This window comes from Bipolaris victoriae, assembly GCF_000527765.1.
Source record: "Bipolaris victoriae FI3 unplaced genomic scaffold scaffold_57, whole genome shotgun sequence".
Lineage (NCBI taxonomy): Eukaryota > Fungi > Ascomycota > Dothideomycetes > Pleosporales > Pleosporaceae > Bipolaris > Bipolaris victoriae.
Genome location: NW_014575335.1, coordinates 36,570 through 63,860, shown reverse-complemented (window position 1 = coordinate 63,860; position 27,291 = coordinate 36,570). Strand labels below are relative to the sequence as shown.

At 48.3% G+C, this 27,291-nt stretch overlaps 10 protein-coding genes across 10 annotated transcripts; 3 read left to right on the top strand and 7 right to left on the bottom strand.

The window, feature by feature from the left end:
- Positions 1-601: 601 nt before the first annotated feature.
- COCVIDRAFT_102701 (hypothetical protein) lies at positions 602-1,417 on the bottom strand (the record flags this gene model as incomplete). The annotated part of the gene is made up of 1 exon (XM_014699804.1): positions 602-1,417. The coding sequence occupies one exon, from the start codon at positions 1,415-1,417 to the stop codon at positions 602-604; it is 816 nt and encodes a 271-aa protein (XP_014555290.1).
- Positions 1,418-2,949: 1,532 nt separating this feature from the next.
- On the top strand, positions 2,950-4,491 carry COCVIDRAFT_102728 (hypothetical protein; the record flags this gene model as incomplete). The annotated part of the gene is made up of 1 exon (XM_014699803.1): positions 2,950-4,491. One exon carries the CDS (start codon positions 2,950-2,952, stop codon positions 4,489-4,491), a length of 1,542 nt encoding a protein of 513 aa, XP_014555289.1.
- Positions 4,492-7,491: 3,000 nt separating this feature from the next.
- Positions 7,492-9,444, bottom strand: COCVIDRAFT_38927 (hypothetical protein; the record flags this gene model as incomplete). The annotated part of the gene is made up of 3 exons (XM_014699802.1): positions 7,492-8,465; positions 8,510-9,069; positions 9,125-9,444. 3 exons carry the CDS (start codon positions 9,442-9,444, stop codon positions 7,492-7,494), a joined length of 1,854 nt encoding a protein of 617 aa, XP_014555288.1.
- Positions 9,445-10,626: 1,182 nt separating this feature from the next.
- On the top strand, positions 10,627-11,845 carry COCVIDRAFT_38926 (hypothetical protein; the record flags this gene model as incomplete). Its single annotated transcript, XM_014699801.1, has 5 exons — positions 10,627-10,659; positions 10,726-10,765; positions 10,811-11,505; positions 11,560-11,665; positions 11,718-11,845. 5 exons carry the CDS (start codon positions 10,627-10,629, stop codon positions 11,843-11,845), a joined length of 1,002 nt encoding a protein of 333 aa, XP_014555287.1.
- A 194-nt stretch (positions 11,846-12,039) lies between these two features.
- Positions 12,040-12,561, bottom strand: COCVIDRAFT_27759 (hypothetical protein; the record flags this gene model as incomplete). The annotated part of the gene is made up of 1 exon (XM_014699800.1): positions 12,040-12,561. One exon carries the CDS (start codon positions 12,559-12,561, stop codon positions 12,040-12,042), a length of 522 nt encoding a protein of 173 aa, XP_014555286.1.
- Positions 12,562-12,717: 156 nt separating this feature from the next.
- Positions 12,718-13,029, bottom strand: COCVIDRAFT_17125 (hypothetical protein; the record flags this gene model as incomplete). The annotated part of the gene is made up of 1 exon (XM_014699772.1): positions 12,718-13,029. One exon carries the CDS (start codon positions 13,027-13,029, stop codon positions 12,718-12,720), a length of 312 nt encoding a protein of 103 aa, XP_014555258.1.
- Positions 13,030-16,318: 3,289 nt separating this feature from the next.
- Positions 16,319-16,778, bottom strand: COCVIDRAFT_17124 (hypothetical protein; the record flags this gene model as incomplete). The annotated part of the gene is made up of 2 exons (XM_014699771.1): positions 16,319-16,522; positions 16,650-16,778. The coding sequence occupies 2 exons, from the start codon at positions 16,776-16,778 to the stop codon at positions 16,319-16,321; spliced, it is 333 nt and encodes a 110-aa protein (XP_014555257.1).
- Positions 16,779-18,028: 1,250 nt separating this feature from the next.
- On the top strand, positions 18,029-18,434 carry COCVIDRAFT_102810 (hypothetical protein; the record flags this gene model as incomplete). The annotated part of the gene is made up of 2 exons (XM_014699799.1): positions 18,029-18,101; positions 18,130-18,434. Coding segments are annotated over 2 exons (378 nt in total), but the record flags the coding sequence as incomplete, so codon positions are not given.
- A 911-nt stretch (positions 18,435-19,345) lies between these two features.
- COCVIDRAFT_38924 (hypothetical protein) lies at positions 19,346-20,865 on the bottom strand (the record flags this gene model as incomplete). The annotated part of the gene is made up of 4 exons (XM_014699798.1): positions 19,346-19,735; positions 19,799-20,448; positions 20,508-20,750; positions 20,823-20,865. 4 exons carry the CDS (start codon positions 20,863-20,865, stop codon positions 19,346-19,348), a joined length of 1,326 nt encoding a protein of 441 aa, XP_014555284.1.
- A 1,330-nt stretch (positions 20,866-22,195) lies between these two features.
- COCVIDRAFT_102830 (carbohydrate-binding module family 50 protein) lies at positions 22,196-26,994 on the bottom strand (the record flags this gene model as incomplete). Its single annotated transcript, XM_014699797.1, has 12 exons — positions 22,196-23,142; positions 23,202-23,783; positions 23,845-24,348; positions 24,403-25,171; positions 25,231-25,378; positions 25,433-25,500; positions 25,569-25,737; positions 25,795-25,892; positions 25,950-26,101; positions 26,163-26,186; positions 26,255-26,288; positions 26,344-26,994. 12 exons carry the CDS (start codon positions 26,992-26,994, stop codon positions 22,196-22,198), a joined length of 4,146 nt encoding a protein of 1,381 aa, XP_014555283.1.
- Positions 26,995-27,291: the final 297 nt, after the last annotated feature.

The window sequence follows — 27,291 nt, the reverse complement described above, 5'->3', positions numbered from 1 at the left end:
GCCCTGGGCCGATGACGTAGACAGTACCGCTAAGCGAAGCTGTCAAGCAGGGGCGAGAAGCAGGAATGACTGACAGGACAAGATGCAAATTGACCGGTTGGGCAACAATAGGAGCGAGAGAGAAAAAAAAGACAATCTTCACCGCCGTATCACGCCGGCGTGGGTAGGTCTTGTACCGGCAACAAATGCGCCACGTTGAGGTGGGCTGCACAGCCACTCTGGTGCGTAGTGTAGGTACGTAGGCCCATGTGTACCTGTGAGTTGGCCAGTCTGCGGCGCTACAAGCATTACCCAGATGGAACGTGAAGCACGTGTGTGTGTGCGCAGCACCAGGGGGGGAATGTTTTTGTAGACTAGTATTTCGTCTATGGGTTTTGCTATTTGAGTCTATTGCTCCTTGGCCCTAAGTTTGTGCTAATTTGTGGGGCATCGTCTATGATGCCAAACATGCAGGTTGTTGTTTTCGCGAGTGGAGCAACCAGTACTTCCCAAGTTGATGTTCTTTGCAGGGTGTAATGATACCAAGTGTGGATGATAGGGTCAAGGGACTGTGTACCGCGTATGGCGACTGAGGGTCCACCGGCTCGGCAGCAGCCGAGTCTTACGAGGGAGACTTTTTTGAGTTTTTTGGTGGTTGTGGCGGTGTTGCTGACGATGATGAAGATGCGCGAGCGCTGATGCCGTCTGTGAATGGCGAGTATGGCGCGGCTACTGAATGGGGCGGTGCGCGGTGTCCGGCCTTTGTGCGTGGGGGCTCTGCCGAACCCGGCCACCTCTTTTGCTCTTCATGCATCTTGTCAAGTGGTTCGCCGACGATGTGGTACTTGTCCCAGTTGATGGGGGGACATCGCACAACGTTTTGCGGCTGTGGAATGGGAGGGAACCTTGGGGCACTGGACTCTGTGTCCATGCGTGTCGAGTCCCTGGGAGCGTCCGGATTGCTGGCGCCTTGGTCATGGCCCAGGCCAGATAGGGTGGGCGTAAGAATGTCCTGATACGAGTGCGACTGCTGGGCTCGCTGTTGGTGGAGCGAGCGGGCAAAGGCCTGTGGGTCGGCTATGGCGGCGGCCTTGAGGTCCTCGAGGGCCTTGAGGTCGCGCTTACTCTTCTCGCGCTGCAGCTGCAGGAGCGATATGGCGGAGCGCAGGGCAATGGCATCGGGATTGTCGGTCTCATCGATGGCGACCGAGGGCGGCTGTGGTGTGAAGGTGGCCGTGGGCGGAGGGGCAGGGCGGGGTCGAGGTTCGCTGCGCTCCACCGGAGCTAGCTGGGCAACCGCTTGTGTGGGCGTCAGAGGCGACACGGGGGGGCGGTCTGGGGTGGGAGACTTTGAGCGGTTGGCCGAGTGGTGGGAGCGCGTCGAGGCATCGCTGGACGAGGCCGGGCGGGTGCTTGTGTCGACCAGGAGCGCTGGCATGGCGGCGTGGAGGGAGAAGGACTCAGACTCGTGGCACTGGGGCCGGAGCGTGCTGAAGGTCAGAGCGCGTGTGGTGTCTGGGCTGGGCCTAGGGGTGTTTGTGCTAAATCTCCGAGAGATGCTTCCACTTCCACTTCCACTTTCACTTTCGTCGCGTGTGGGCGGCGGCGGCGGCGGCGATTAGATGCAGACACAGTGTCGACTCGTGGCCCGGCCGGCCATGGCACTTGTGATTTGCTGTGCGGACTTGTAGTGTGCCAGACTGCCCATCACACACACGCACACGTCTTCGCCGTTTGCTGCCTTGTCCACGGAGCGCTCTGAGGAAGAAGCCGTCGGGGCCAGTCAGCGGGGCAGAATTTCCTGTGGCCAAGGGTTGGTCGGGTGTACGGGTGTTACGGGTGTGGGTGTGGGTGGGTGCACCCAAGCACGAGGCGATCTCGTCTATCGCCCTCTCTGCAGCACGCCATGTTGCTCTGTGTCCTGTCGAGCAGTTAGTAGTCTACTCGGTGCGTCCATGTCGACCCAGGGCACAAGCTCTCTGCATCTACTCCTACCAGCTATGCATGTGTGGTTGTATGTGACCATGTCTCTGTTTGGACATGGTATGCATCGACGCAGCCAAAAGTGACGTGCACCCGCGGTGCTGTAAGTATACGAGACGAGATGAAATCAGTCCATCAGTACTTAGGCATGGGCCGTGCATGCACCGTTGCAAGCCCCGAACGCAGGTTGCTTCGGGTGTTCCCAGCATCTGCAGACGCCTCTGTCATGTCCATGGCCTTCACCGTGCCGTCTGGCGTCAGGCCGAATGAATTGCGGGTTTGCCTGTCGCTCAGCCGACATCAGCGGCCCGGGGTGATGGCAGGGCGTAGCGAGAGACAGCAGAAGGCTGGACCTAACTGAGAGAAGCTTTTGCAGCTGGCGCCCACTAAGAGCCACTGGGGCAAGGTTTGCAGACGGCGAGCGAAAAAGCCACAGGAAAAATTACCTGGCAGGCCGACCAATGGCCGGGGCTGGAGGTTGGGCGCGACTAGTAAGGAGATGGAGAGTAAGTATGTATACTTTTTACTAAGTATAGTAAGCATGTATGCGTGTACACTACTGACATCCATTCACACGTAGGTAGTATGCAGCCTGTATACATGGCCGAAGGGAAAAAAAAAGGCCGTCGTTGCACCTGGCCCCTATGGCCAGCCAGCCAGCCAGCCAGCCAGCCAGCCGTGCCTGCCTGCTCTCCCACGAGCGCCTGCCTCATTCTCCCCAGCAGCAGCAGCAGCAGCAGCGGGGGTCCCACGACTTCCTCAATGTCTCCACTCGGCTTCATAACTTGCACAATGCCATTACCCACACCCTCTCCTATCCTCAACCCCCGACTCGCGACTATCCGCTGTCTACACACTCGACTACCGGCGCCTGCGTGACGTGCGCCCCGCCCATGAAACAGCCTATCCAATTAAACCCCGCCCGCCCTGGCTCCACTCGCCGCTAAGCCCTGCATGGACGCCGTACCGAAATCACAGTCGTTAGCCATGCCCCCGGCGCGCATACCCAGGCTGAGGTACAGAAACCCGTTGCCGTCCGCCAGCCTTCCAAAGTCTTTCCATGGCTCTGGGCCCCACCCTGCCTATTCTACTCAAGAGCCGCCCGTCGCCCCGGATCCAAACTCCAACCTCCCATCCACCCTCGCTCCCTCTCCCTCCCAGCCCGCCCTCGTGACGTCATCCAGTCTGGCTTCCCTACACTCGAGCACTTCTTCTTCTGGAAATGACTCCAAGTCATCCAAGAAGAAGAAGAAGACCAGCTCCGTCCTCGGCTTCCTCTCGTTAAAAGAGCCTTCACAGGCCGCCCTGGACCAGATTGTCCAACAACAGCGCAAGCAGAACAGTGGCTCATCGACTCCCCCCTCTGCCACCTATCACGCCAGCCAGAAGCTTCCTCCTCATGTCCCCAAGGTCAACTCCAAATGGGACGGCGTTCCCGGGTCCGTCAAGCAGAGACATTCGCCAACATCCAACCCGTCAATAAAGGACAACAGAAGCAGCGTCTCATCCAAGAGCTCCTTTGGCTCCCATCTCAAAACCAGGCAATGGAACCATTCAGACCTCTCCATCATGACCGATGGCACACGTAACCCGCCAAACTCCATTGCCTCGGTCTCCGTCTCCAACCTGCCTCGTCATGAGACAGCCACGGGTCTTGGCTCTTCGCCTTCCACTGCTACATTTCCCAACGCCAGTCCCTACCTCGCAGATGGTCCACTCACGCCGACTTCATTACACTCACCATCTTTCAGCACGCAAATGGCCGATCGATCCAATTTTCAGTCAACGACAAACAGGCCTTTGGATTCACCTTCTGGTAGCCGTCCGAGCATGGATGGATCCATTCACTCGCGACCACACTCTCCTGCCTCTTCCACCACATCAGCAGATACCATCACAATGGATACGGCAGATACCATCTTCAGAAAAATGAACGATCGCCCAAGTCAAGGTACCCTGGGTAGAGAAGCGCCTGTCGCCGAACTACAGGATCGATCCAAACCAGACATCGTGCCAGAATCCCATGATTTTCTCTTCCAACCACAGCCACCGCCGCCACCCGCCATCAACACGCGAAGCATCGATCTTTCTGTGGCATACAGTCGTTCCTCGGACGAATTCATCCCTCCGTATTCCCCAGTGCGGCCTGTCCAGAATTTCAGTCGACCCACTGCCCCCGCTGCTCCCGCTGCCCCCACAGGCCCGCCACCAGTTCAACGCAATACGTTCATGGCACCTTACAGAAGACCACCCCAGGCGCCTGCACTACCCACTTTGTACGAATCTTCATTAGCCAGCACCGATGAATCTGAAGATGACGATGACAATGGCGATGCTCGTTCGATTGCCCCCTCGACCATTGCTCCTTCCGAACTCTCTCTCCACTGGTACGAGTCTCCTCGTGAGCGTCTCGGACTAGGTAGGCGTCTTCAAATCAACGACGTCTTGCCCTGGGATGAGCAGAGAGGTGGAAAGGGTAAGCCTAAGAAAAGTCGGCTGTTGGTGTTTGGAAGAAGCTCCTCCAAATGATATGCTTTGCAGGCAAAGCATGCCCTCTAACGCATGACCCACGGGAAACATCCCCCTGTATCCGGCCCTCGCCCAATTCTTTTACTCAGCGACTCGTTTCTTAGTACTTCTCTTCCCCCCCAAGTTTTTTTCTGCACTTCGCAGCACGGCACACGCTTGTTCACTCCATCTACTTTTACGTACAGTGACTACAAAGAGGTCATTTGCTTTCCCATCACGATACCCATCTCATGAACACCTTCCGTTCTACTTTTATGGCTTTTATTAGAATGTGCTACTTTACTTAGCTATCCCCTACGAATTCATTCCAGCGTTTCTATTTCGTGTAGCTATAGAGTAACTTGACCAACTAATTCTAATTACTAAACAACGCATTGTATCTCTTCTTTTATAATTACGTGATGAAATGCGATCCTATTGATGTGCTAAATTCAAAAAAAAATTGGTAAGAAAGCAAGCCTTGACACTTGAGTCGACAGAGGTCGATCCAACAAGACAACAATTTTGTCAAAAATATATCACAAATAACCTACATCGTCGAGTCATATCAAGTTCTTCCTCAATCCCCTAAACTTCCCATTCCTCCGTACTCGCTTCTCCTCCTACATCTCCATCCCTCCCCCCCCCCCNTCAACTCATTCTAGGAATGAGAAAGAAGGACAATTAGAAATTAATCTGCCATCTTGGTGAAACGGCAAAAAAAAAACCCCCCTTCCACCGATGCACCCGACAAAAAAGGTTTTGTATTAGGAATAAAGTGGAGAAATAATATGCGTGTATATAGGATTTAATGTACAAAAAAAAGTCGATTATGAAGTTGATGTGCTGGTAGAAGGTACTTTTTTTTCTCGCTTGATTGTTTTTTTATCAAGACGAATGGGTAAGGGTAAACGTGGGCTGATTTTAATATGATGTGTTCGACTTGGCGTGTAATAGTGTCGGGTTGTTATCATGGGTATACACTTGGTGGGTTGCGTGTATGTCTTGCTTGCTATCAAGAGTATTTTGGGGGTGTGAGGCATTCTGGACCATGGAAGGGGGCGATCTTTTGATGATTGTGGTTGAGGAGCTTGGAAGAGATGATGAGATAGGGGGGGACGCCATGGAGTGTTTATGTAGTGCTTTGGATATGCCTTTCCCTTACCCCCTCTACCCCCTCCTTTTCTGTTGATTTGCATTCGAATTTAACTGGCAAACCACTCTTTTTTTTTGGTTCCAATTCATAGGCCCCGAGTTGAAAAGAAAATACCTTTGGGAGCTAATAGTAGTACTAACGGAGACCGTACGATGGTGATTTATTGCTGCTGTGCTTGTTTAGAGTCTTTCCGCCGATCTGGGACTGGCGGAAGATTTTGACTAGAGGGCCTATTGTACCTAGGTCTCTTTGTGTAATCCTTTATCCTTCGTTTTCTTTTTTTAAACCAAGGATATATGAAAAATTAAAATAAGACAAGAATGTTGGGTGTTTACTACGGTTAGAAAAAAATCAATAGGATAGCGCTAAAGAGAGAGATGGTTTAGTTGCTTTTCTAACGCGGTATCCTCCACCCCCAATATGACACCCTGCCATATCCTGGCTAAGTGCTCTTCGCACATATGTTGGCCTTCAGCCTCATTGCTTCACCATGATATAGTTACTAGTGTAGGCATTTAGCTTGGGAATAAGACCTTTGAAGTTGAAGAGATGTCATGGCTAGAAAGTAAGCATGGTTACATGCAGAGCCTTGCTAACTGATCAGGATAGAGTGGCGTTTATGGTTAGTACGACTGTAGCGTGAATCTCAATCGCATCTACGTAGATAGTCTTTTCAGGGAGCGTACCCTATCAAGCTATCCAAGAAGTACTCAAATGAATGTGGTGTTGTTTGTTGCATGAGCGTCTGGCGATCATTGTCCTCCCATCATACTCTCTTTGAATAGCTATCCAAGTACTTCTCGGACTAATCTCTAAATCACTGCTGCTAATCTCTCGTATCGTTGCCGTATTGATACAGATATCAGTGCTTACTAGAATACCCGTCGTATGACATCCGGTCCTTCTACTATAGTATTGGCCTAAACTATTGGATATTTCGTGTGCTTCTTGTAGCCGAATACAGCATCCATCAAGTTGTAGCTTCTACATCCGTTTCTGCAAATAAATATCTTAGTCCTTGCCTGATATGTATATCCAACAAATCTTTCCTAACTTCTTCTTTATTAGCATGCCATTAGGTGCACTACCCGCACCACCTGCGCCATCAGACGCTGGTCTTATGTCTATGCCAGCCGTTCTTGGGGTGTCTAAAATCGACAAAAACAATCTCTATAACGCTACCAACTTTGGCAGGTTTGATGCAGAGCCTTGGATGCATCCAGAGGCATCTACAGTTGGTGACTAAGCCAGTTGGCCCGAGGATATCAAGAAGGATTTCATTCACAATACCCGAATTAGGCTACAAGATGTTTTTGGAGGAAAAGCTAGTAGGGTGATTTCTAAGCGGTAGCTTGGAACCGACAGCTCCGTGCGAATGTTGGAAATGCCCCGGTGAACCGCGATGCTACCAATCGTCGCCAACTGCTCCAGATGCAAGAACCAGCCTCAGATGAATGAACTGCCTACACTCAGATCTGCTCGAAGAAATGGATAAGGACTTCTTTGATATGTGAAGGGACAGCGTTGAGAGTAGCGTTGGGTACCGGAAGGGGACTTACCGTAGCAGCTGGAGTTGTGATGGCTGGATGGACGCTTCGCATTTGCGACCGGCACCTATCGGGAGTGTATCAAAAACTGCAAGAGGTGAAGCTTTATGAAAGCAGCAAACTATCGCTAAAGCATTCCACGTTTGCTTCGCGGTATGTGCTGGAAAGTGAGAAATAGTTCAAATTGGATATAAATCAAACAGTAATAGTCACCTATCAACAATTGCCTATACCCTGTCGGCCAAATCCAATAGAAATAACTTGACTGTGTTGAATTCTATGACCATAAAAGTATACATGCTTTTCCCAGGTGTTCATTTAAGCAGCAACACTGACCTTGAAGCCTTCAACCTCTGGACTAGCTGCAAGGCTTTCTAATTTCTCCTGGTAAGCGACTGGGCCTGCGGCAAGTCCCGCCGTCCTCGCCTTTCTCACCAATTCTTCCATGCTTTGTGATTTCTTAGCTTTGAGACCTTCAAATCCCCCAGTAAAGTAGGTGGGCGTGCAGGCAGCCAACGCACTATACAAAGGCGCCCTCCTTGCGAGCTCGTCACCCCATTTGCTTTCAGCTTCTGGACTGGCTTCAATGATTACCTTTTTCCCGTCTTCCACCTGCATGTGTGCCTTCTTGAGTATGGACGCTAGATATCTCGCCATCATATCGTATATGGATGTCATGTTCCACGAAGCCCTAGCCCCGCGGGCAAAGTAGGAGAAGAGATTTGGAAAGCCTGAAAGGGCAATGCCAAGAAGTGGCGCGTTACCCATAGTCTCCGCTTTATGGGACATGGTTTGCCCATTTCTTCCCTGAATAACTGCATCAATCTTTTGAGAAACATCGCCGTTGTTAACTTGAGTAAATCCAGTTGCGAGGACTAGAGCGTCAATTTTGTACTCCTGACCGTCATACACTAGGCCATTCTCGGTGAATGCCTGCAAGCCCTTTCCGTCGGTGTCGATCAAGGTGACGTTGGGTTGGTTGAATGTTGCCAGGTAATCGTCGTGAAAAGTGGGGCGCTTGCACCAGCTGCCGTACCATGGCTTTAGCTTCTCGGCTGTGTCTTTATCCTTGACCACGTCGTCAATACGCTTGCGTAAGGCTTCAGTACGCGGTCGGTCAATCCGATGGAGTTCTCGTATGTATGCTTCCGTCTCGTGTGGCTCGACTATCTTCCTGGTTGTGCCCAAAAGACCTTCGCCAGCTGGAGTATGAGTCCATCCATCGTTCACAAGATTCGGCCCGTAACCTTGAGGGTTGTTGCTGACCCATGCATTGTAATTGAGTCGCCGGGCTTCGACAAGTCTTTGAAATGCTCCTCATCAGTCAAGCGGTTACCGCGATACCCACAGTATGACGGTGTCCTCTGTACAACGTACAAGTGTTTGGCCCACTTGGCTAATTCGGGTATGATCTGCACCGAAGTTGCCCCTGTACCAATGATTGCAACTGTCTTGTCTTTGAGGTTGACCAAGTCTGGCTGTTCCTGGGTACCGCCCGTATAAGTATAGTCCCAACGAGCTGAGTGAAATACACGTTTCTTGGCTCTGAATTCTTCCCAACCTGGGAGCTTCGGGATCTTTGGAATGTTCAGGACGCCACCGCCGACAATGACAAAATCCGCAAAAACAGTCAATCGCTCAGTCTTCGCATTTGCATCCATGGTACGTGTCAACTGTACGACCCAAACCTTCTTGTCGTCGTCCCAAATTTGCGAATCGATCCTGGTACAAAACTGGCCCTGGATGCCAAAGTGCTTAGCAGCTCGCTCATTCTGACCGCGAATTTCGGCGCCGTAAGAATATTTGTGTTTGGGCACATACCCTGTCTCCTCTAGAAGCGGCAGATAGATGTAACCTTCGACATCACACATGAGCCCAGGATACCGATTCCAGTACCTGTTGCGCTGGTTAACTGCTGTCTCAATTTCAATGGAAACGGGGTAAACTGTACCAGGTGCCGCCAAATCCACCCGCTATATCAACGCATACAATGTCTTTTGCGCTGAACCCAGCCTCGACCAAACGACAAGCGTAGAGGAGGCCACAGTGCCCAGCTCCGTTGACTAGAAACTTTACACTGTCTCCATCCTTGAGGGGAGGATTCTGAATCTTTGGGTCGTTCCAATCAACCCATGGGTCCTTGGCAAGATCTTGAATTTCTTTTGATCGCGTGTCTATGTAGTCGATGATAGCTGTATCCGCAATGCGTTTTTCACGCTCTTGCTGGTATTTCTGGAGCAGGTCCTGCTCGTCGGGCTGAACATGAGACATTATCAATTGTTAAGGCAGTGCAAAGTGGCTAAGGAACGGATAAAATGAATTATGTTCTCAGACTTGAACACGTGTAGTTTGAGAAATATGGCTTGCATTGACTTAATTTATAATTATTTTAGACTTCAGTCTGTAGCCATGTGATCGATATCGTTGCGCTATCTCCCTTCTTTCCATGAGCGATTTCGTCGTCCTCGGGTCCCGTATGCTAGAACTCAATGCGGAGTGTGGGCCAACGAGTATGAAAATCGGCACATAAACCGATTCAAGGGGTAGTTAGGTCCCTTGTCTAGTATATCGTGGGCGAGCCGACCAGCATCCGGAGGCCGAAGACCAACAGGATTTGATGTGGACAAGCGGAAAGCATCCGGGGCCCACATATCCTAATGTGGAGTTGGTATCTAGGACCTTCGAAACGCGTACAGCATCTCGAAGGAAGGTGGCCCTTGAACTAATAGGAAATAGTATGATGTGCATTTCGAATTATGTAAAAGAGGTTCCCCGCAATGCGCACGCACAGAGCACTAGAATAAAGAGCATCTGGAAATTACCGTCAATATCCGCACGGAACACGGGTCCAGGCAACTTCCGACAACGACAACGACAATCATTCCTTGCGCCGTTTATTCATTCGGAGTAGTGGACCTAGAAAAACCCTGCTGTTAATCTATTGTCGCTTCTGGGTATGGAACTCCCTTGGTTAGTTGATCATATACTTGGTAGATAGCGGAAGTGAGGGCAGTGATGCGGTGGCAAAACTCGAGATTTTGTAACATATCATCAGATCAAAAGCTTCAATATATCATAAGCTCACTAATACTAACACACAGCGAGATGACACGTAACCTAAAGCTTTAGTTATTAAGATGTAACATTACCTTGATACAGTGGTTTTGACCCATCCGAAATCTCACCGAGCAAAACTCCCTATTTTCTCCACTGCCCATACTTCCGCCATCTACCAAGTAGTAATACCGCTAAAGGCGGTGCGTGACTATTCATATTGACTAGATAGAAATGGTTAGCTTTACTTGAGCATTCCCTATGACTAGAAAATATTTATCCAAATAATATGCTCGTTCATCTGCAATATTTCCAATTTATCTCCATCGTCTAGTCAGCGTACGTGTTTCACTTCGTCACTCAACCGAATAAAGCGGCAAAAAAAGAAGAATCAAGAATATGAGGGCTGCAAGATACTACGGCGTCAAAGATGTGCGCATTGAGGAGATCAGTATTCCAAAGCGCCCAGCAGATCATGTACTCGTACGGGTTGCATAGTGCGGTATTTGTGGGACCGATCTAACGAATTATCACAACTGTAAGATAAATTCTTCCCCTTCATTGTACGGATTTAACAGATTAGATCCAATGGGCACACCGGCTCCAGGGACACATGATCATGTAACTGGGGATACTCTTCCTGTGACCTTGGGTCATGAGTTCTGCGGTCGTATAGTTGAGGTACCTGAAAACTGCCCCTTGGGAGTTGGACAAACTGTCATGGTTGATCCTCGCCTCTATTGCTCAGAATGTTCCATGTGTAAACAAGGAGATACGAATCTTTGCTCCAAGTTGGGATTCGTCGGCTTAAGCGGAGGCGGTGGGGGTGGTTTCTCAGAATTCGTCGCTGTCGACCCCAAGCGATGCTACCCCATTGCCGACTCGAGCCTCGACACAGTATGTCTGATCGAGCCTCTAGCAGTTGCAAGACACGCCCTGAAGGTGACTGGATTTTCTGATTTTCGAGATAAGTCTTCACTTATACTTGGCGCTGGACCAATAGGACTCGCAGTCATTCACAATCTTAAAGCAGTCGGAACGGGTGCGATCTTTGTATCGGAACCCTCTTCGTTGAGACGAGAGTATGCAAAAGATCTTGTCGACGCTGGAATCAACCCTCAAGAGGTGAATCTTGTGGATACTATTGAGCAGCTCACTAATGGTAATGGGGTTGATATTGTGTTTGACTGTGCAGGTTTCATCCCTGCTATGGCACCGGCAATGTCATCTTTGCGCAAGAAAGGGAAATACGTCCTTGTGGCAGCTCCAGGAAAGCCGGTACGTTTGAATATCCCGAAATCTATCTCCCCCACTAATCAAATGCAATACCAGATTATGTTACCACTATTGGAGTGGTATGCTCGAGAAATAGCAGTCGTCGCCTCGGTTGCTTATAACGATGTTGATTTTCGTGAGGTTGTCGATGATTTCAATCAAGGTGCACAACTTCATTATCTGGTGTGACAAGAACAGTGGCTCACAAAACTTAGGAAAGTTTAAGGGTGTTGAGAGGATGGTCAGCAGTCGTATCCAATTGGATCAGTTCGTTAGTCAAGGGCTGGAAGTGCTGGTCACAGCGAAAGACGGGTTGCTGAAAGTTCTTGTAGAACCCAAATAAGTTGCTTTGAGGATGATTGCCCATGATCTTGTATATAATTAATCAATGGAATGAAGATATACTTGAGAATTTAAAAAAGCCCGAACAAAAAAACCATGTGTTGTCTTAAGAGGATGCGCAAGTGTTGATAAAAAAGATGATGATTCATCTTTCTAGACTGTCAAAGTTGATTCGTGTCTTACGTATAGAATCAGCTAAAGATTTTCAAATCGAGTGCTAATAGACCCGCTATTGACATGAGAATCGCGGTTTAGTTTTCGAATAGCCCTAAACCTATTCTCCATCGCCATTTTGCTCGTGGGATAGCTAGGCACAAGCGCATCAAAGCCGTGTAGTAAACCTGGGTAGACATGCAGTTCCGTTTCGATACCAGCATTTACAAACCTTGTGGCATACTCCAGATCCTCGAGCATAAACAGATCAAGCTGTCCGACATCCAGGTAAAGAGGAGGCAAACCCTCAACACTTTCCGCACGAGCGGGTGCTGCGAACATTGGCACTCCAGATCGCCCCGGTTCATGCCCTAGATATGCTGTCCAACCCGTGACGTTGTCAACTTCATCCCAAACACACACGGGTCCAATGCCCTTTGATGAATTTCGGTCATCTAACATAGGGTAGATCAAGATTTGCTTTGCCAGAGGCGGAGCCAATCCTCGATCTCGCGCCAACAGAGCGACTGCGGCTGCCAGATTCCCACCGGCACTTTCACCCATGACGGCAATGGAGGAACTATCGAGGCGAAAGTCGGCTGCCTTTGACAAAACCTATTTCAAGCCGGACCAGCAATCTTCGACAGGTGTCGGATATGGGTGTTCTGGCGCAAGCCGGTAATCAACAGAGAACACCTGTACCCCAGTGGCAAGGACATATTAAGAGATCATGGGGATGGAATTAGCCGCATTCGATGTGATGAGGCCACCTCCATGGAAATGAACAATTGCTGGCGCGGGAGAAGCTTGATCCATAGTGTCCTCTCTCTTGTAGTGGCATATCAAAAGTTGATGACCATCCGACGCTGAAATGGTATACTTTTCAACACCAACCCCTTTAGCCGTCGGTTCAATTGGTGCCATGCCAGAAAAGAATTTTCTACGACCCTCGACGTCGTGTAATTCTGGCTTTTTAAGTCCCGCGATGGCGCTCATTACTGGAGCTGCGGCGGCAACAAAGTCGCCATCCATACTGAGTCCCATGCTTGATTTGGTGTATGTATTCGATTTGGAGGTGTCTGCCAATAGGGCTCGAAAACTTGAATAAAGATATTTAGTTTGAGATTCTATCTGACGAAGGCCCCTCTAGTTCATTGCAGAAGCTGAACACAATAGGCGTTGCACTCGTGGTTTTCTTGTCTATAGCATTCTTTTGTGCACAAGTGCTGCGGAAACGGAAACTTCCACGAGCCGATTCTTGTGCTTGACTGTCAGGTTTGATTAACCCTTTGCAGTGAGTCTGAAGCTCGAGTCATGCTTACCCCACCCCATATATTGCAAGGTACCGGGATATGAATTAGCGTGTTCTCGGGGAAATCAAAAAACCAAGACAATGGATGCATAGTATGCATTTGTAATAGTCGGTAAACGCGCAAGCAGACTATGGGGCCGTCTTTCAGATCTGTTTTATCAAATTGAACACAGTCTAATACGCCTATCTTCTTCTTTCTCTCTCTTTTACTATCTCCCTTTTGCTCTCTCTTTCTCTCTCCTTATTTGAAACCTCTCTTGCTGTATCTCCTTTTACTCTTAGTTTAACGAAAAGGAAGAAGGAAGAAGAGAGAAGAGAGGAGAGGAGAGAAGAGAGAGTAAATTACAGCGCTAGATATTATAGTATAAAAATCCGAATTACGATTATCAAGATAAAACAAGTGTCGCACTAAAACACATCCCTATTTATGGTAGCGACGTTTACATATCACGGAGGTGGTCAAAACCTTTGCCGGTGCTAGCGCTTTCCTTGCAATCAAATTGACTTAGATATGATGAAAAGGACCTAAGGACAGAGCCAAGGGGCTTAGTGCATCGGGATCTAGGGAGCGGAGCGTCCGGAACGCTAGTTACTAGTACACTTATACTCAATGTGGGGAAAGTGCAACTTAAAGGAGGGGATATTGTACAATCCGAGGGGAAATATGGATATAGAAGGGTGAAGGCAAAAGGACCGATCGGTAGAATACGGCGAACACGATGAATACGACGAACACGGCAGATACGCGCGATACGGCGTATACATGCACTACGGGATCTACGATCCGACTTGGGAGTCACCCGCTTACCGAAGTAGGGCGTCAGTGCGCTCTGTTCCGGCTCGGCTACTAACCTTCCCGAGTATATTTAACGAAGCTTTTGTATCGTATTGAATCATAACATACTTTACTTACTCGTAACCCTAATTTGAAAACTACTAGTTCACAAGAATGTCTGATTTGCGTTCCAACAACACGAGCACTGAAGTTAAGGCCGACATAATCATTGTCGGGGCTGGGTTCAGTGGATGCTATGCTCTTCACAAACTGCAACTGATGGGATACACGGTGAAGATACTTTGACCACATGGACAAGGTGCTTGACCTTCGGAAAGACACCTATTTCAATGCTAGAGTCGAAGAAGTTAGATACAACCCGGAGAACAACACGTGGACCTTTAGAGCTAATGGATTGAAGGCTACATCTACTTACGCAGTCTTTGTAGTAGGAGCGTCTTGTGACCTATACATTCCGGACTGGCCGGGAAAGTCTAACTTTAAAGGCTAGTTGATCCATCCGGCCTCTTAGCCTGAAGACTTTAACTCGTAAGGTAAGAAGATTAGTATTATTAGGTAAAGAGCGTCTAGACTGTAAATTATATAGGAACTAGCTAAGGAGAACTGCGAACTTTTAGTCTTTATCTGTACCTCTTCGACGTGCTTCCCTATAAATAAGAAGACTATAACTATCTATTAATGACTCTAATAATATAAAAAGCTACTATAGTGCCATTCTTAGCTTCGCAAAATATAATATAGAGGACGGATATCCTTATAACAAGAGTTAAAGCAATTAGAAAGATACGACTGAAGAGCGACAATGCATTTGTAAATAGTTTTAGTAGTGAGGTGTTTTTGTCTTCTTATCCTATAATTTCTGAGATTTCGCGACGAATAAGGCCGTAAACGCTAATACATATAACTTTTAGGTGTAAAAGGTAAGGCAACGAATTAAGGATCCCGTTAAAAGAGAGATTCTGGCCCTGGAAAAATAGCTATACTAGCTCGGTGCAAAGCGACCTAGTCTGGAACAAGACTACTATGAATCTATGGATCGACCCATTGTCACCTCGATTGACCTTAAGGAGACGCCTATCTAAGAGTTCACCGCCGAGGGCATTGTTACGGGAAACTAGAATACTAGTAAGCTCTGCGAGTTAGATGTAGTGGTCGTAGCAACGGGCTATGATAAACTTACGGGTAGCCTTTTCAAGATGAATATCTATAGCAGAGACGGCGTCAAAATTCAAGACAAATGGAAGAATGGAGTTAAGACGCATCTAGGCATGACGGTGCCCGGGTTCCTAAACGCATTCTTCTTATATGGACCACAGGCACCAAGTTCGATTGCTAATGGACCGCCCTTTATCGAGTTGCAGGTGGACTGGATCCAATGCCAGAACGCGCTACCAGAATGGGAGAACCCAGGATTTGTATTCAGGAAATGCGATCAAAAACGTCATGAGCACGAGCTCAAGCTGTAGAATAGAGTTTCTACTCTTATTTTAACTGCAGAGACGCGTTATACTGCAAAAGGATGTTTTTCAAGCTTACATATATTGACGGCTTTGGTCTTCTAAGATATACCTACCAGGGCAGACACAATTTACTGAGATTGGCTCCCAACTCTTCTCGTGTTTTTGACCCAATGACCTAGTCATCCAAACTATCTTTACCTGATTAGAGCTTACGTTTGTGCAGAAAACTGTATCACTTGCTTGATGCTTTGGAGTACTATGGAATGGCATCCATCTTATTGGATATAAACCCGCCATGCTACTGGTTGCTATGAATCTTCCAATTTTGTCAGTGTTGCAAAAATACTGCAGCGCCGAGTAGGTTGAGTAAATGAATCCAACCAGACATATATCAATTACTGATGTATCGGGTTTTACGGGCGCCCCATCTAAGTGTATAGATGTTGGCAAAACGCGATCGTTCGAGTTTGCATAGCCCTGCAAAATATAAATAGATTTATCATTGATTAAACAATACATTGTGATGGGCTACGCCCTTAATGATAAGTTACTAAGTAGCGATTAGCGCAGCGCGCGCTGATCCCAAGTATATATATCTAGCTACCACGACAACAAGATAAGCTTGTTGACTTGTGCCAACCTTTTGGTTAAGTGGGCGGCGCGAGTAGCTGCGCGCTAGGCCGGATTCGGCCCACCCATTACATAAATACTAACAGCGTTGATAAACACGAAATCAATACGTGTGTGCTTTATTCAGGTTAATACAAAAGAGCTGGCAAGTTGATCGTAACTCGAGACATCGGCTTGTGCGAAACATACTTTCTCTCCGAGTTCCTGCGCAGTATTTCGTCCGCCTTCTGCATTATAATCTACAATTGCAACAGCCCAGTTTTGTTTGATCAAATACCCAGCAGCAGGGAAGTCGATGCTGGATGCACCGCCAGTAACGGTTGCAACCTTTTACTGAGACTAAGCTGTGGTGAAAAGTTTAGGATGTGAAAACAGTTTGAAGAATTTGACGATTCCATCTTGTATGTTGTCGATAGAGTCACGCTGTATCATGTTCAGAGTTAAATATGCTTACGATATAGTAATTAGCTATATAGGCAGCAGGGAATGGACTGTCAAGGACGAAGGTTGGTATACAATCTGGGGAAAAGTCCCCCATTAGGCGGGAAGGGTCGTTCCCACTGCCGCTAGTACTTATATACATAGGTACATTTCGTTAGCTCGAATCTTTGCTGTATAGTATTCCAAAGGGAGTATAAGTATACGCTGATTGTTATTCCTCTTACTACAATGCTCATATCTAATCGATTGTATAAGAAGAAGACTAGGATCTCGGAGTACCCTAGAAGACATCTATGCTTTTATCCTTGTTTCTATCCCTGCTCCCGTTATACGGCTCTTACTATACTCTTAGTGACCCTTATAGTACACTTGTATAGAAATAAAAATCGTTTATGTCACCTTACTGCGGTACAGGGCATAAGTTTTGTACGGTGGAGACGCTAAAATGAAGATCAGGACCTTCTTCGGATTATGTTCAACAAAAGATACGACGCTTACAGTATAGCTTCTATTCTATTGAGTACAGCGGTTACTCTCTACCCTAGCCTGTATCATCCCCTTGCTAGCGGACCCACATACATCAGTTATGCCATGCAGCACAGTAAGCCACGCCATCAACTGCGATGCAACAACACCGAAAGGCATTGCAAAAACGCAAATAAGGAGGCTCTAAGCAACCAAGCGTTGAAAGAGTGAGATGGGGCTTTGCTTAGTCTAGTAGACATCTACGGTAATCCACGGAACCTCTCGACTTCCATCTATCCATACCCTTTCTCAAGTATGGGTTCTCACAAACTATGCAATACATTAAGTTTTGGATGTTCAGCAACTCGTCCATCCGTATCCTGGATCTACAAAGGATCGCTGTAGTGAATGAAGTTTATTTTCAACCCTGTGTTCACTGATAGCGCAAGATAAGCAATTTCTTCAAAGTCACCCAACATGGAGTCTTTATCCTGCACGGAATCATCCCACGTATTACAAACTGTTGGATTTTCTTTTTTGTTCTTGGTAGCATTGCGCCTCTTTTCAAAGATTGATTACCTCGTCATAGTGAAAATGTTTCCAAAAGTGAAGAGTACACACGTCAATTCCAGCAAGCGCCAAGTCCTCCTGAGGTCTGTAAGGCCAGTCTATCGCGATGGATACCAGGCAGCGTAAACCTTATAAATAGAAAATATGTGTTCTTATTGGCAAGTTAATAGTTCAAGGAATGCGTATACCGAATTATGTCGCCAGAGAATGAAGACTTTGTCGTTCTACCAAACAAATTGCTACCTGGGGTCGTGAAACTGCCGGACGAATGCATTAGCTTCACATAGCTGTTGCACGGGTTTGTGAGACACTATTCTTAACCTGTAGCATTTTGAAACCAAGTGGTTGCTATAATACAAGTACACAGGGAACAGAACTGATGATCCAGATATGATCCATTCTATCAGGGCTGACTTCACGCCATCACACGGTAGGTGTGGATATCTTATTGCGTCGAGTCATTATTGATCGTTTACGGCGCTTGAATGATACTGTCAAATGCGAAATTAATATTGGCGTCGATACTCCCATACCCCTATGTAAAGATTGGACAAGGGTACCAGTATATCATATTGTTACCAGAGTCATCACCCAGGTATCTGGACGCCTATTTTTAGGCCAAGAGATATGTCAGACGTCAGAATATATTGACCAGGCTGTCAATTACACTACAGATGCTATCGACGCAATTATTGCGATCAAGAAGATCTACCCTTGGCTTCGATTTATTTTCGCTCCACGTCTTGCTGGAATCAGAAACTAAAGGAGAGAAAATGAAGAGCAAGGGATATCGTCAAACCAATCATCAACCGTTAATATGAGGCTTTTAAGAATGACCTACACTGTGAGAGACCGGACGACATGATGTAGTGGATCATGAATCGTAAATTCGCGTCGAATAGCGATCCCGATGTTTTCCAACTCGCCAAAATGCAGTTAATATAAGCTTTTTCTGCTATTCATACGGATTCGACATCAGCTACTAACATCCTTTTGACTCTAGCATCAACCAGCCAGCATGTCCCCGTAGGTGTGATGACCGAAGCTCCAACCCAGGCCATCTACATCAACTCAAACATCTATCCTGATAGCGAAAAATTTGATAGCTTTCGGCATTACAGAAAAGGACAGGGAGCAGCTCCATGAGAGCAAACACACTTGCGGTTTTTAGCTGCTAATGAGCAAGCTTGGTATTTGGACTGGGTCGGCACGTGTGTCTAGGACTCTTTTTTTGCAACTAACGAGATGAAAATGGTTGTTTCAAAGACGGTTCTTGAAAGTTGTATATGAATATGTTCAGATTTTACCTCCTATCTAAAGCCTCCCATAGGGCATATGGATAGGCAAGGCCTAGAGCTTACAGTACTACGTATATTACTTCCGAGTCTTACTTATCTATAAAGAGTATCCTCTAAACCATGAAGAATAACAGTTTTAGCCAGTTTTGGAGGTTTAGGCTGATGTATTCTTAGTGCAGCGCTCAAGGTAGGTTGGAGTTGTAGGCGCGAGGCAGACTATGAAAGATTATTGCGCCAACTGGAATGCATCGAATTTCTATTATCAAGTATTATATGTGAAGTACGGTTGAACTATGAAAGAGAAAATGCGACAAACAAAATCCATGCTGACTCAATCAATACCACTTTTACCATCAGTCCTCACCAGCCCAAGAAATTATTCTTTGGCATCCTCGAAGTCATCAGCCTCATCACTCCTTCGGATAGTAGGCCTCATATTAAATGCCTCTCCCCTCTTTTCCATCTTCCTCCTTTTCAACTCCTTCCATCCTAGTAACCCTATTATAAGCAATGCAACAACACCGACAACAGCACCCAGCCACTTGTTGTGGTCATCATTACCACTGAGATTGTTTCCGAGGAACCCGTTCACAAACCCTATGATCAAGATGACCGGGCCGACAACACGATGGATCTTTGCGAATACCGTAGGCCGCTGGTATCTCTTGTAATGCAAGTGATGCCACATGCCGAGAGCCCACTGGACAAAGACGAGACCAAAGACGATAAGACCAAGGATCTGGTGGGCGCTCGAGTAGGATGATTGCTAACCAGTCAGTACACATGTTCTAGGAGATTGTAAAGAGAGATCGGAGACAAAGCAACTTACATCATCATTCTGCTCACTAAGAGCGATACCAAGGCCTCCCCCGACTATCGTGAGCACTAAACCTGCGCTCTGCACAATCCAGTGCGCCCTAACTCCGTTCTTGGTCCAGCGAAGCAGGACGGCGCCAAGCGGGAACACGATGACGAACGCAAGAAGCATGAATGCTGCATGCACAGCGCTCATGGCGTCACTGCCCCCACATGTTCCTGTATTCTGGGCAGTCAGCAGCGCTGCGCCGCTTGGCACGCCCACCTGGCTGCCGTTGGTGCTTGTCGACGAGACAGACGTTGCATTGACCATGTCGACCCAGAACTTGCCGGTTGAGCTGTGCTGTCGGAGGTTTGCCGAGGGGGAGTTGCTCGAGAGCGAGTTAGAAGAGGACGCTGAAGGACCCAGGGCGTAGATGAAGTTTTGCTGCTGGTTTGTGAAGGAGAGGGTGCCGTCGTGTTGGCCGAGGGATTGGAGGTTGGTACAATGGATGTTTGTGGAGAAGAAGTCGGATGATGAGGATGAAGAAGATGAGCTGCGCTCTTTCATGGTACTGGACTGGGCATCCTTGTCTACTGTTCCAGATAGGAGTTTGCAGTCGATTTGGGAACTGTAATCAGGCTGACTCTCTCCGCTGGCCAGGCGCGTTGAGAGTGTTATCCCTTTCCAGTGTGAGTATGTTTTTGAGAAGGCGAGGTAAGGTGTAAACATGGGGACCTACCGTTTGCAGACTCATTCCTGTACACAATCAGCATCACGCTGCCAGCCATCTTCGAGCCTGTGCCAACACTGATCCATTGGTATGTTGTGGGTCCAGAAAGGTGTATGTAGGTATCGCCAGTACTGTTCACAGCACTCAGGGAAAATGTGAGGTTACCATGCGAAGTGGACTGGATGAAGGTTGCGTATCCAGGTTGGTCTTGCGAAGTGGATGCATCTGAGGCTACAGCAAGGCTTGAAAGGGCTGTTCGAGAAATCAGGTATGAGTGCTTGTTCTAGCTTCATAGCCATTTAAATTAATGTTTTTTTGGCTCACCTAGAATATATGGGAAGAATAAGTTCATGCTAGAGCACCTCATCTTGGCCGGCATTGAACACTGAGCCAAACGAAACTGTAACGATATCGCGCTGCCTTCCAACTCATCGCAGTATTAGAGGTTTATGTTCGTGCCCCATCGCCGACCACAAATAAGCTCGACCAATCACTGCTTACCTGTTACCAATGTACGCGTCGTGCACCAAAAGTCTCCCTTGCAGCAACCAGTCTAGCTCTCACGACACAGACGGAAAAGACGCGTGGCCTGGCGGTGACGCCGTGGATCGTGGCTGAGTGCACAATCAGGGACGGTTGACGCAGCAGTAAAGATGGCATACCAGCAAACATGATGACTAGGAGACTAGATGGGTGGATCAGCCATTCACAACACAAGGAGGCAGCCCGCTGGATGCCACGTCCAATCAACCAAGGCCAGTGACAACGACAAGCTGAAGCTTAAGCGAAATTGGCAAAAGCTTAATCTGGAAAGTTGGATATAGGTACGGTTGCTTTCAAGATGAAGATCTAGCAATGAATGCCCTATATGTTGATATAGGTGGCTTTTGGACATGATGGGGATATCTCCTGTAGACAAGAGTGTTAGAAACGACGTCATATGTTGTTCGTTGAGGTGACGTCTGGCACTAAAACCATTGCGCAGAGAGAAGTGCTGTTGCTGATACGGCTCTACACGTGATCCAAGGCGCTAGGTTTAAAATAATACTCCTTTCCATGCGTCATGGTACACACAGAGGCCTATATACGGGTCGAGAATGCAGTGCAATATCTTATAAGATGTAGATCAACCATTCCAAGACCTAAGTAAACAGAGCCCTTTCTCAGAGCGACGGACGATAGAGGATGTATGACGAAGATATGCGGGCCCTGGGAGCAAAGCGGTGTTCTTCGTTTGGTAGCAAGCACGTGATGCCGGTTGGCCGGAAGCTCGCCATGTGCGAAGGTACGTAGTATGGAACTTGACAGTGATAGAGAGACACGTTATACTTATACTAGCACCTTTAGTTAAAACGAAAGCGCAAATCTTAAGCTGAAGGCTGGAGATCACAGAGACGCAAGTAGAATGATGGAAAGTAGCGCATTGTCGCGGGCCCGGCCAGCGTGGAGATGGTTTGATGCACCGAACGGGCGGTTGCTACGAAACCGAGATACAAAAGTAATGAATAAGATTTGCAGAGTATGGATACATCTTATCGACAAAGAAAGATAACACGCCGACCAATAGTACTTTGCAGACGTCGTGAAAACGCTTACTGCTTGTCGTTGGCTGGTTGCCAGAAATCTTCACAAGACCAGTTTTGGCGATGCCATATTTCTTGTGGAGGTGATGGACATATCTGCTATAGCGAAGCACATTAACTACGACTAGTGGATCGAGTCTGTTGCGGCGCAGCAGTCGATGTCAGCTCCGGCATACTCGTAATAGGATCAGATTGCCATTGCCAGATGGGTCCGACACAATACGCCTTGCCCATCTTGAGCGAGGCCGAGCAATCTGCTGCTTTGAGGGATGGATTGGCCGCCAAAAAGAGCTCTGAGGTGATGCCATTTTGAACACACATGCTCGTGCATGTCTGCGCCGCATCGGCAACCACGAACCATCGTCCGCAACGCAGTGTAGTACCCTCAGCAACAGTCGAACCCTTGGGAGGATCGACGGGAGCATCTGTGTACCCGTCGCCCGGTGCGGGTGCCGCCGTAGGGCCGGTGGGGAGCGTGGCGGTTGTGGTGACATTGGCACCCTGCGCCCCCAGACAGAGCACACTTCCCAACACAGGCGTTGCGACGTGGAGGTTTGGACAGTCGAGGTTCAGCCACGGGTTATAGCGTCTGATATCTCCAAGCGTCAGGTTCTGGGCCATCTCGATGGAAACGCACGAGTCGTCCTTTTGCAGGGTGTATAGTTTAGGACACGTCAGAGGGAGACAGAGTTTCTCGCCTGCTTTTATGTCGTTGCATCCGTATAGCTTCGAGTTCGCCATTTTGAGCGCTGCCGATGCGACGCTGTTCGCGAGCGCAATCGAGTCGCATGTGTCTCCTGATTTAGCTGTGTAGAACTGATCCGATATGCAGAGACCGGGTGTCTCAGGCTCAAGACCAACGAGAGGCGGGGGAACTGTAGTGGGACCACTTAGGCCACAGGTCGAGTAGACGTACTCTAAGTCCTTTTTCCAATCTTCGTCGTAGGTCGAGTAGGCATTTGACTGCATCATGCGTAGCCTCTCTACGTGACAGTTTGAACACAGCTCATTTCGCGGCATTTCCTTGATGTCGTATACCGTCTTGAAATTATTCATGACATCTAGAACCAGAAAGTTAGACCATGATGTATGGTAGGACATGAGTGCAGAGACGACTTACCTCCGCAGTATTGTTTCGAGCTAGAGTCTATCTGGCATGTCTCGTTCCAACCTGCCCAAACGATGCCACCAGAGCGATTAGGGATGGCGTCGTTCACCTTGGCTCCCGAGCAGGCTAGAGTCACAGTGTCGAACCAAGCTTTAAGCGATCGGCCGCAGCCCTGGTCGCAGACTGAGTCCGTCAAGTTTTTGCTTTCCAACGCGCCTCGGTATCGGAGCTCGCGGAAGCGCGTAGTGTAGTAGTCGCACTTGATGATTCCTGTCAATGCCGTCTTGCATCCCTCAGAAAGACCATCGAGGATATCCTCGTCTTGCGTTGCATTGTAGAGGGTGAAGCCAGGAAAATTGCGCTCTCCGATGGTACCGTTGCGCACCCAGGCAAGGATGGAAGAGAGAAATCCGTTCTGATTGTCTTTTGCCATGGTAGCCTTGCTCTTGACGGGAGTGACCATTTCGCGAACAGCCTTGGTGCAGAGATTGTAGATCCAAACGTTGGTGCTCTGGTCAATCTCAAAGACGCGATCTTGGCAATCTTCTGTCTTGAGACAGTCTTGTGAATACCTCGAGAACCAACTGTAAAGACCTAGTTGAAGTAAGATTAGTCTTGCGAATCATATAATAAGTAGTTTTTGCGAAATACATACCAGCACCTAAGACATGTATCTGCTCAGAGTCAATGATACGTACGCCCCATGATACGGCACACTTGGATGAGCTACTAGAGCAGTCGTAGAACGAAGGATCGTTACTGAAGCCACCAAGCTGGAATGGGGCTGGAGCTTTGGGAACATCCTGGAAGTACGGGGATTCTGTTTGAATCATAGCCATCAAAACGTTCTTGGCGTTGGAGAATTGGTATTGGTACAGGACGTTGTGCTCGGAAGTTGTGCCGTAGAGCCATGTCGGGCCCTGAGACTCGACCAGGACACCCCGGGCGACATAAATGTCGATTTGGTCCTGCGAAACGATATCCAAGTCGTGGTCAGCCGTCCAGATCCACGAGTTTTCTACGTATGCGGATGACTGAGGCGTCAGGTGCAGGAGCATGGAAGCCGCGATGCACTTCTTGTTGATAGTGCCGGTCAGCTTGGGGCAGTCGTTTTTCTGCAGCTTTGATCCTATTGCTCCTCCAACACGGATATGCGAATCTGAAATCCACGTTAGCTCAGAAGAATAACTTAGACAGCATTAGCAACACTCACCCCATAAACCAGCTGAGCCCTGGCTGGACTCGCGTGTGTTCCATTCCACTACTACAGCGCCTGTCGTGGGTCCTGAAACAGTGAAAAGCATGTCCTGGATTTCGACGCTGCCTACCTCGCCTCTATATCCGACCATGACTACAGGCCTGGGCTTCGAAGCATCCTCAAAGTTTGCTCCTGTTCCCATAATCTGTGCCCATGCTTGGCCGACGATTCGCGAACCAGTCGGGATCTTGAGGGTGTCTTTAACGATGTAAACTCCAAACGGAATATACACTACAGACGACGTTCTGGCACCCAAGTCCAAGATGCCATTCAGAGTGTTCGTGTCGTCCGTCTTGCCGTCACCTTTGGCTCCGAGAGCTTTCACGTTGAGCACTTGGGTGGAGCTGAGGTCGAGGTACTTTGGCCTCCTTCTTGTGTACAGATTGGGGCCAGCATATGCCATGTCTGGGCTAAGGAGCATCGATGGTCGCTTGACGGCGGGGATCTTCTGCCCGTTGACAAAAGTTGATCCATCGGGCGTGTTGAGCATACCGAATCCCCAAGACTCAACTTTTACTTCATTGCCGCCAGCCAGAAGATCTTTCTTTGCAGATTCTTCGTATACCGCGGTCTTCGTGTTGAAGAAACCTACATTTTGAAGAAGAAGGGACGTAGAGTTCTCCTTGAAAAGCGTGGTGACAATCCCGGTAGGGGTGTTGGCGATGATGGCGTCGACGAGGACAAGAGACCCCACACCTTGACCTGTGCTTCCGACACCACCAGCCTTAATTACGTCAAAATCAGCATCGGAGTTGTTTAAGGATCGAAGAGGCTGGTACTTACACCTCCTACAATCACAATACCTGTTTTGCATGACTCAATAACAAAGTCTTGCATCGTCCACGCCCAGTCCCAGTGTACTTGCACGGCGGTTTTACAGTTGACAAATACCAAATGGCTTGTTGTAAATTGCTGGTTTCCAAAGTAGGCGCTGATTGTTCGATGCGTAAGTCAAAAGTGCAACATAAGTATGAATGTCACTCACCCGAAATTCCCGCCGACGAAGGTAAGATCACTCATGAAACCTCCGCTACCGTTTTCCATATATATGCCCTGCGTAGGGTGTCAGCGATACATGATTACAGTGACGATGCGTATCTCAAGCCTTCCGAACAACTCACCTGCTGTGTAGTTTTCTCATCAAAAGACATGTGAAACTCAATGTTTTCCAGGGAAGTACCCTGAGCAACTTGCCAGTGGATCGCACATACGTACGCGTCCCAGCGTGTTTGTGTGATATCCATCTTGAAATTCTTCACACTTCGCAGGAAGTTGTTCTGATTAACATACCTGCAATGGACGAAAGTCAGAGAACGGCGTCAACTCAGAATTTAGTTTAGCACTTACCATTCATCAGTAGGGCCCGGGCCAATGTACTGGTTGGAGGTAATCACACCGAGGCCAACAAAACTAGAAGCAGCCAAGATAGTCGGAACATCGATTGGCTAGAAGGCGCATGTTAGTCAAAATGGCCTGTCGCGGAACGATTGCTTGGGACATACATCGCCCAGTAGCTGCGTGTTGTAATACTGAATGATTGAACTGCTGACGAGGTATGTTCCTGCGGGGAAGAAGACGACAGCCGGGTGAATAGTGCTCGAGCCACAGTTGGCACCACATCTATTGCCATCAGAGATGGCGCGATTGATGGCAGCTGATGAACAAAGGAGTTAGCACGAATGCACAATGATACTTTGATGATGGCTTGGACTTACCCGTGTCGTCAGTGACTCCATCACCTAAAAAGCGCTCAGTATTAGCGATAATTGAATTGCAAGTTCCCGGGAACAGAAAGCTGAAAACAAACCTTTTGCACCGTAGGCGCGCACGTCTCTCCAAACCTGTATTCCATCCTGTCAACGCAAGACCAAAGGTGGTGAGTGCACGAATAGTTACCTTGTAGCCACTGGGTGCGAAGGGACTAGAGCCTAGTTGCTGCATGTTGGCCATCCAATACTTGGACGCTCGCTTCTTCAGACCACTGGAGCCAAGAGGGATTGTCTCATTAGAAGCAACGGGAAGTATGGATGACATTTCCGTCATGGCAAAGGAGGCAGGCATCGCATTGGTATCGTTGACTTTTAGAGCATACTTAGCCTTGATCTTCGAGGCGACGTCGCTTTGGTTGCCGGTCGAAACATGCTGCGGCGTCGACTCAGCGAGGATACGAGCAGCTTCTACAAGCTCTGCTGGTACGCTGTATTTGTAACCACCGTCCGGGTTGGCTTCTTCGCTAATAGGACCCGTGGAGTTGAGCGCTCTTTTTCTCAAAGTGCTGTTAGATGCGACGTCAACAAAATCCAATATAGAGGGGACGGTGTTGTCATCTGTGGGTTTGTTCGCGCTCGGGATATCGGCTGGCAAGACTTCATAACTGTTGAACCTCGGGTTGTCTAGGCGCAACCTGTTGCGTACTGCAAGAGCGTCTAGAGCAGCGGCAACAAGATCAGCGGCATCGCCCGAAGTCGAGTTACCCAGACGGGGTTTAGTCGTCCCATTTACTGGGGCATGAACACCATCTGCATCTGTTTGTCTGATGGTTTTCATCTGGCGGTGGGCCTCGGCATGATCGATTCCATGGCCAAAAACGAGAGCTACCAGTGATGGTAGAAGAAAGATGGTAAAGAGGGTGTTGAAAACGAACGGCAGCCTAAAGTGAGGCGCCATGCTCGAAGATAGACAAGTTGAAGGAGAGCTTGGAAGAAGGAAGGAATAGACAACTTGGTGTTCGCCGGCGTGCAACAGCAGATCGTGGCATTAAGGGTAGTCAAACGAGAAGGGGTAGCGCATTTGCTGTAAGCTCTACAATTCAATGAACACTTCCAAAAACCGTCCGTCATGTAA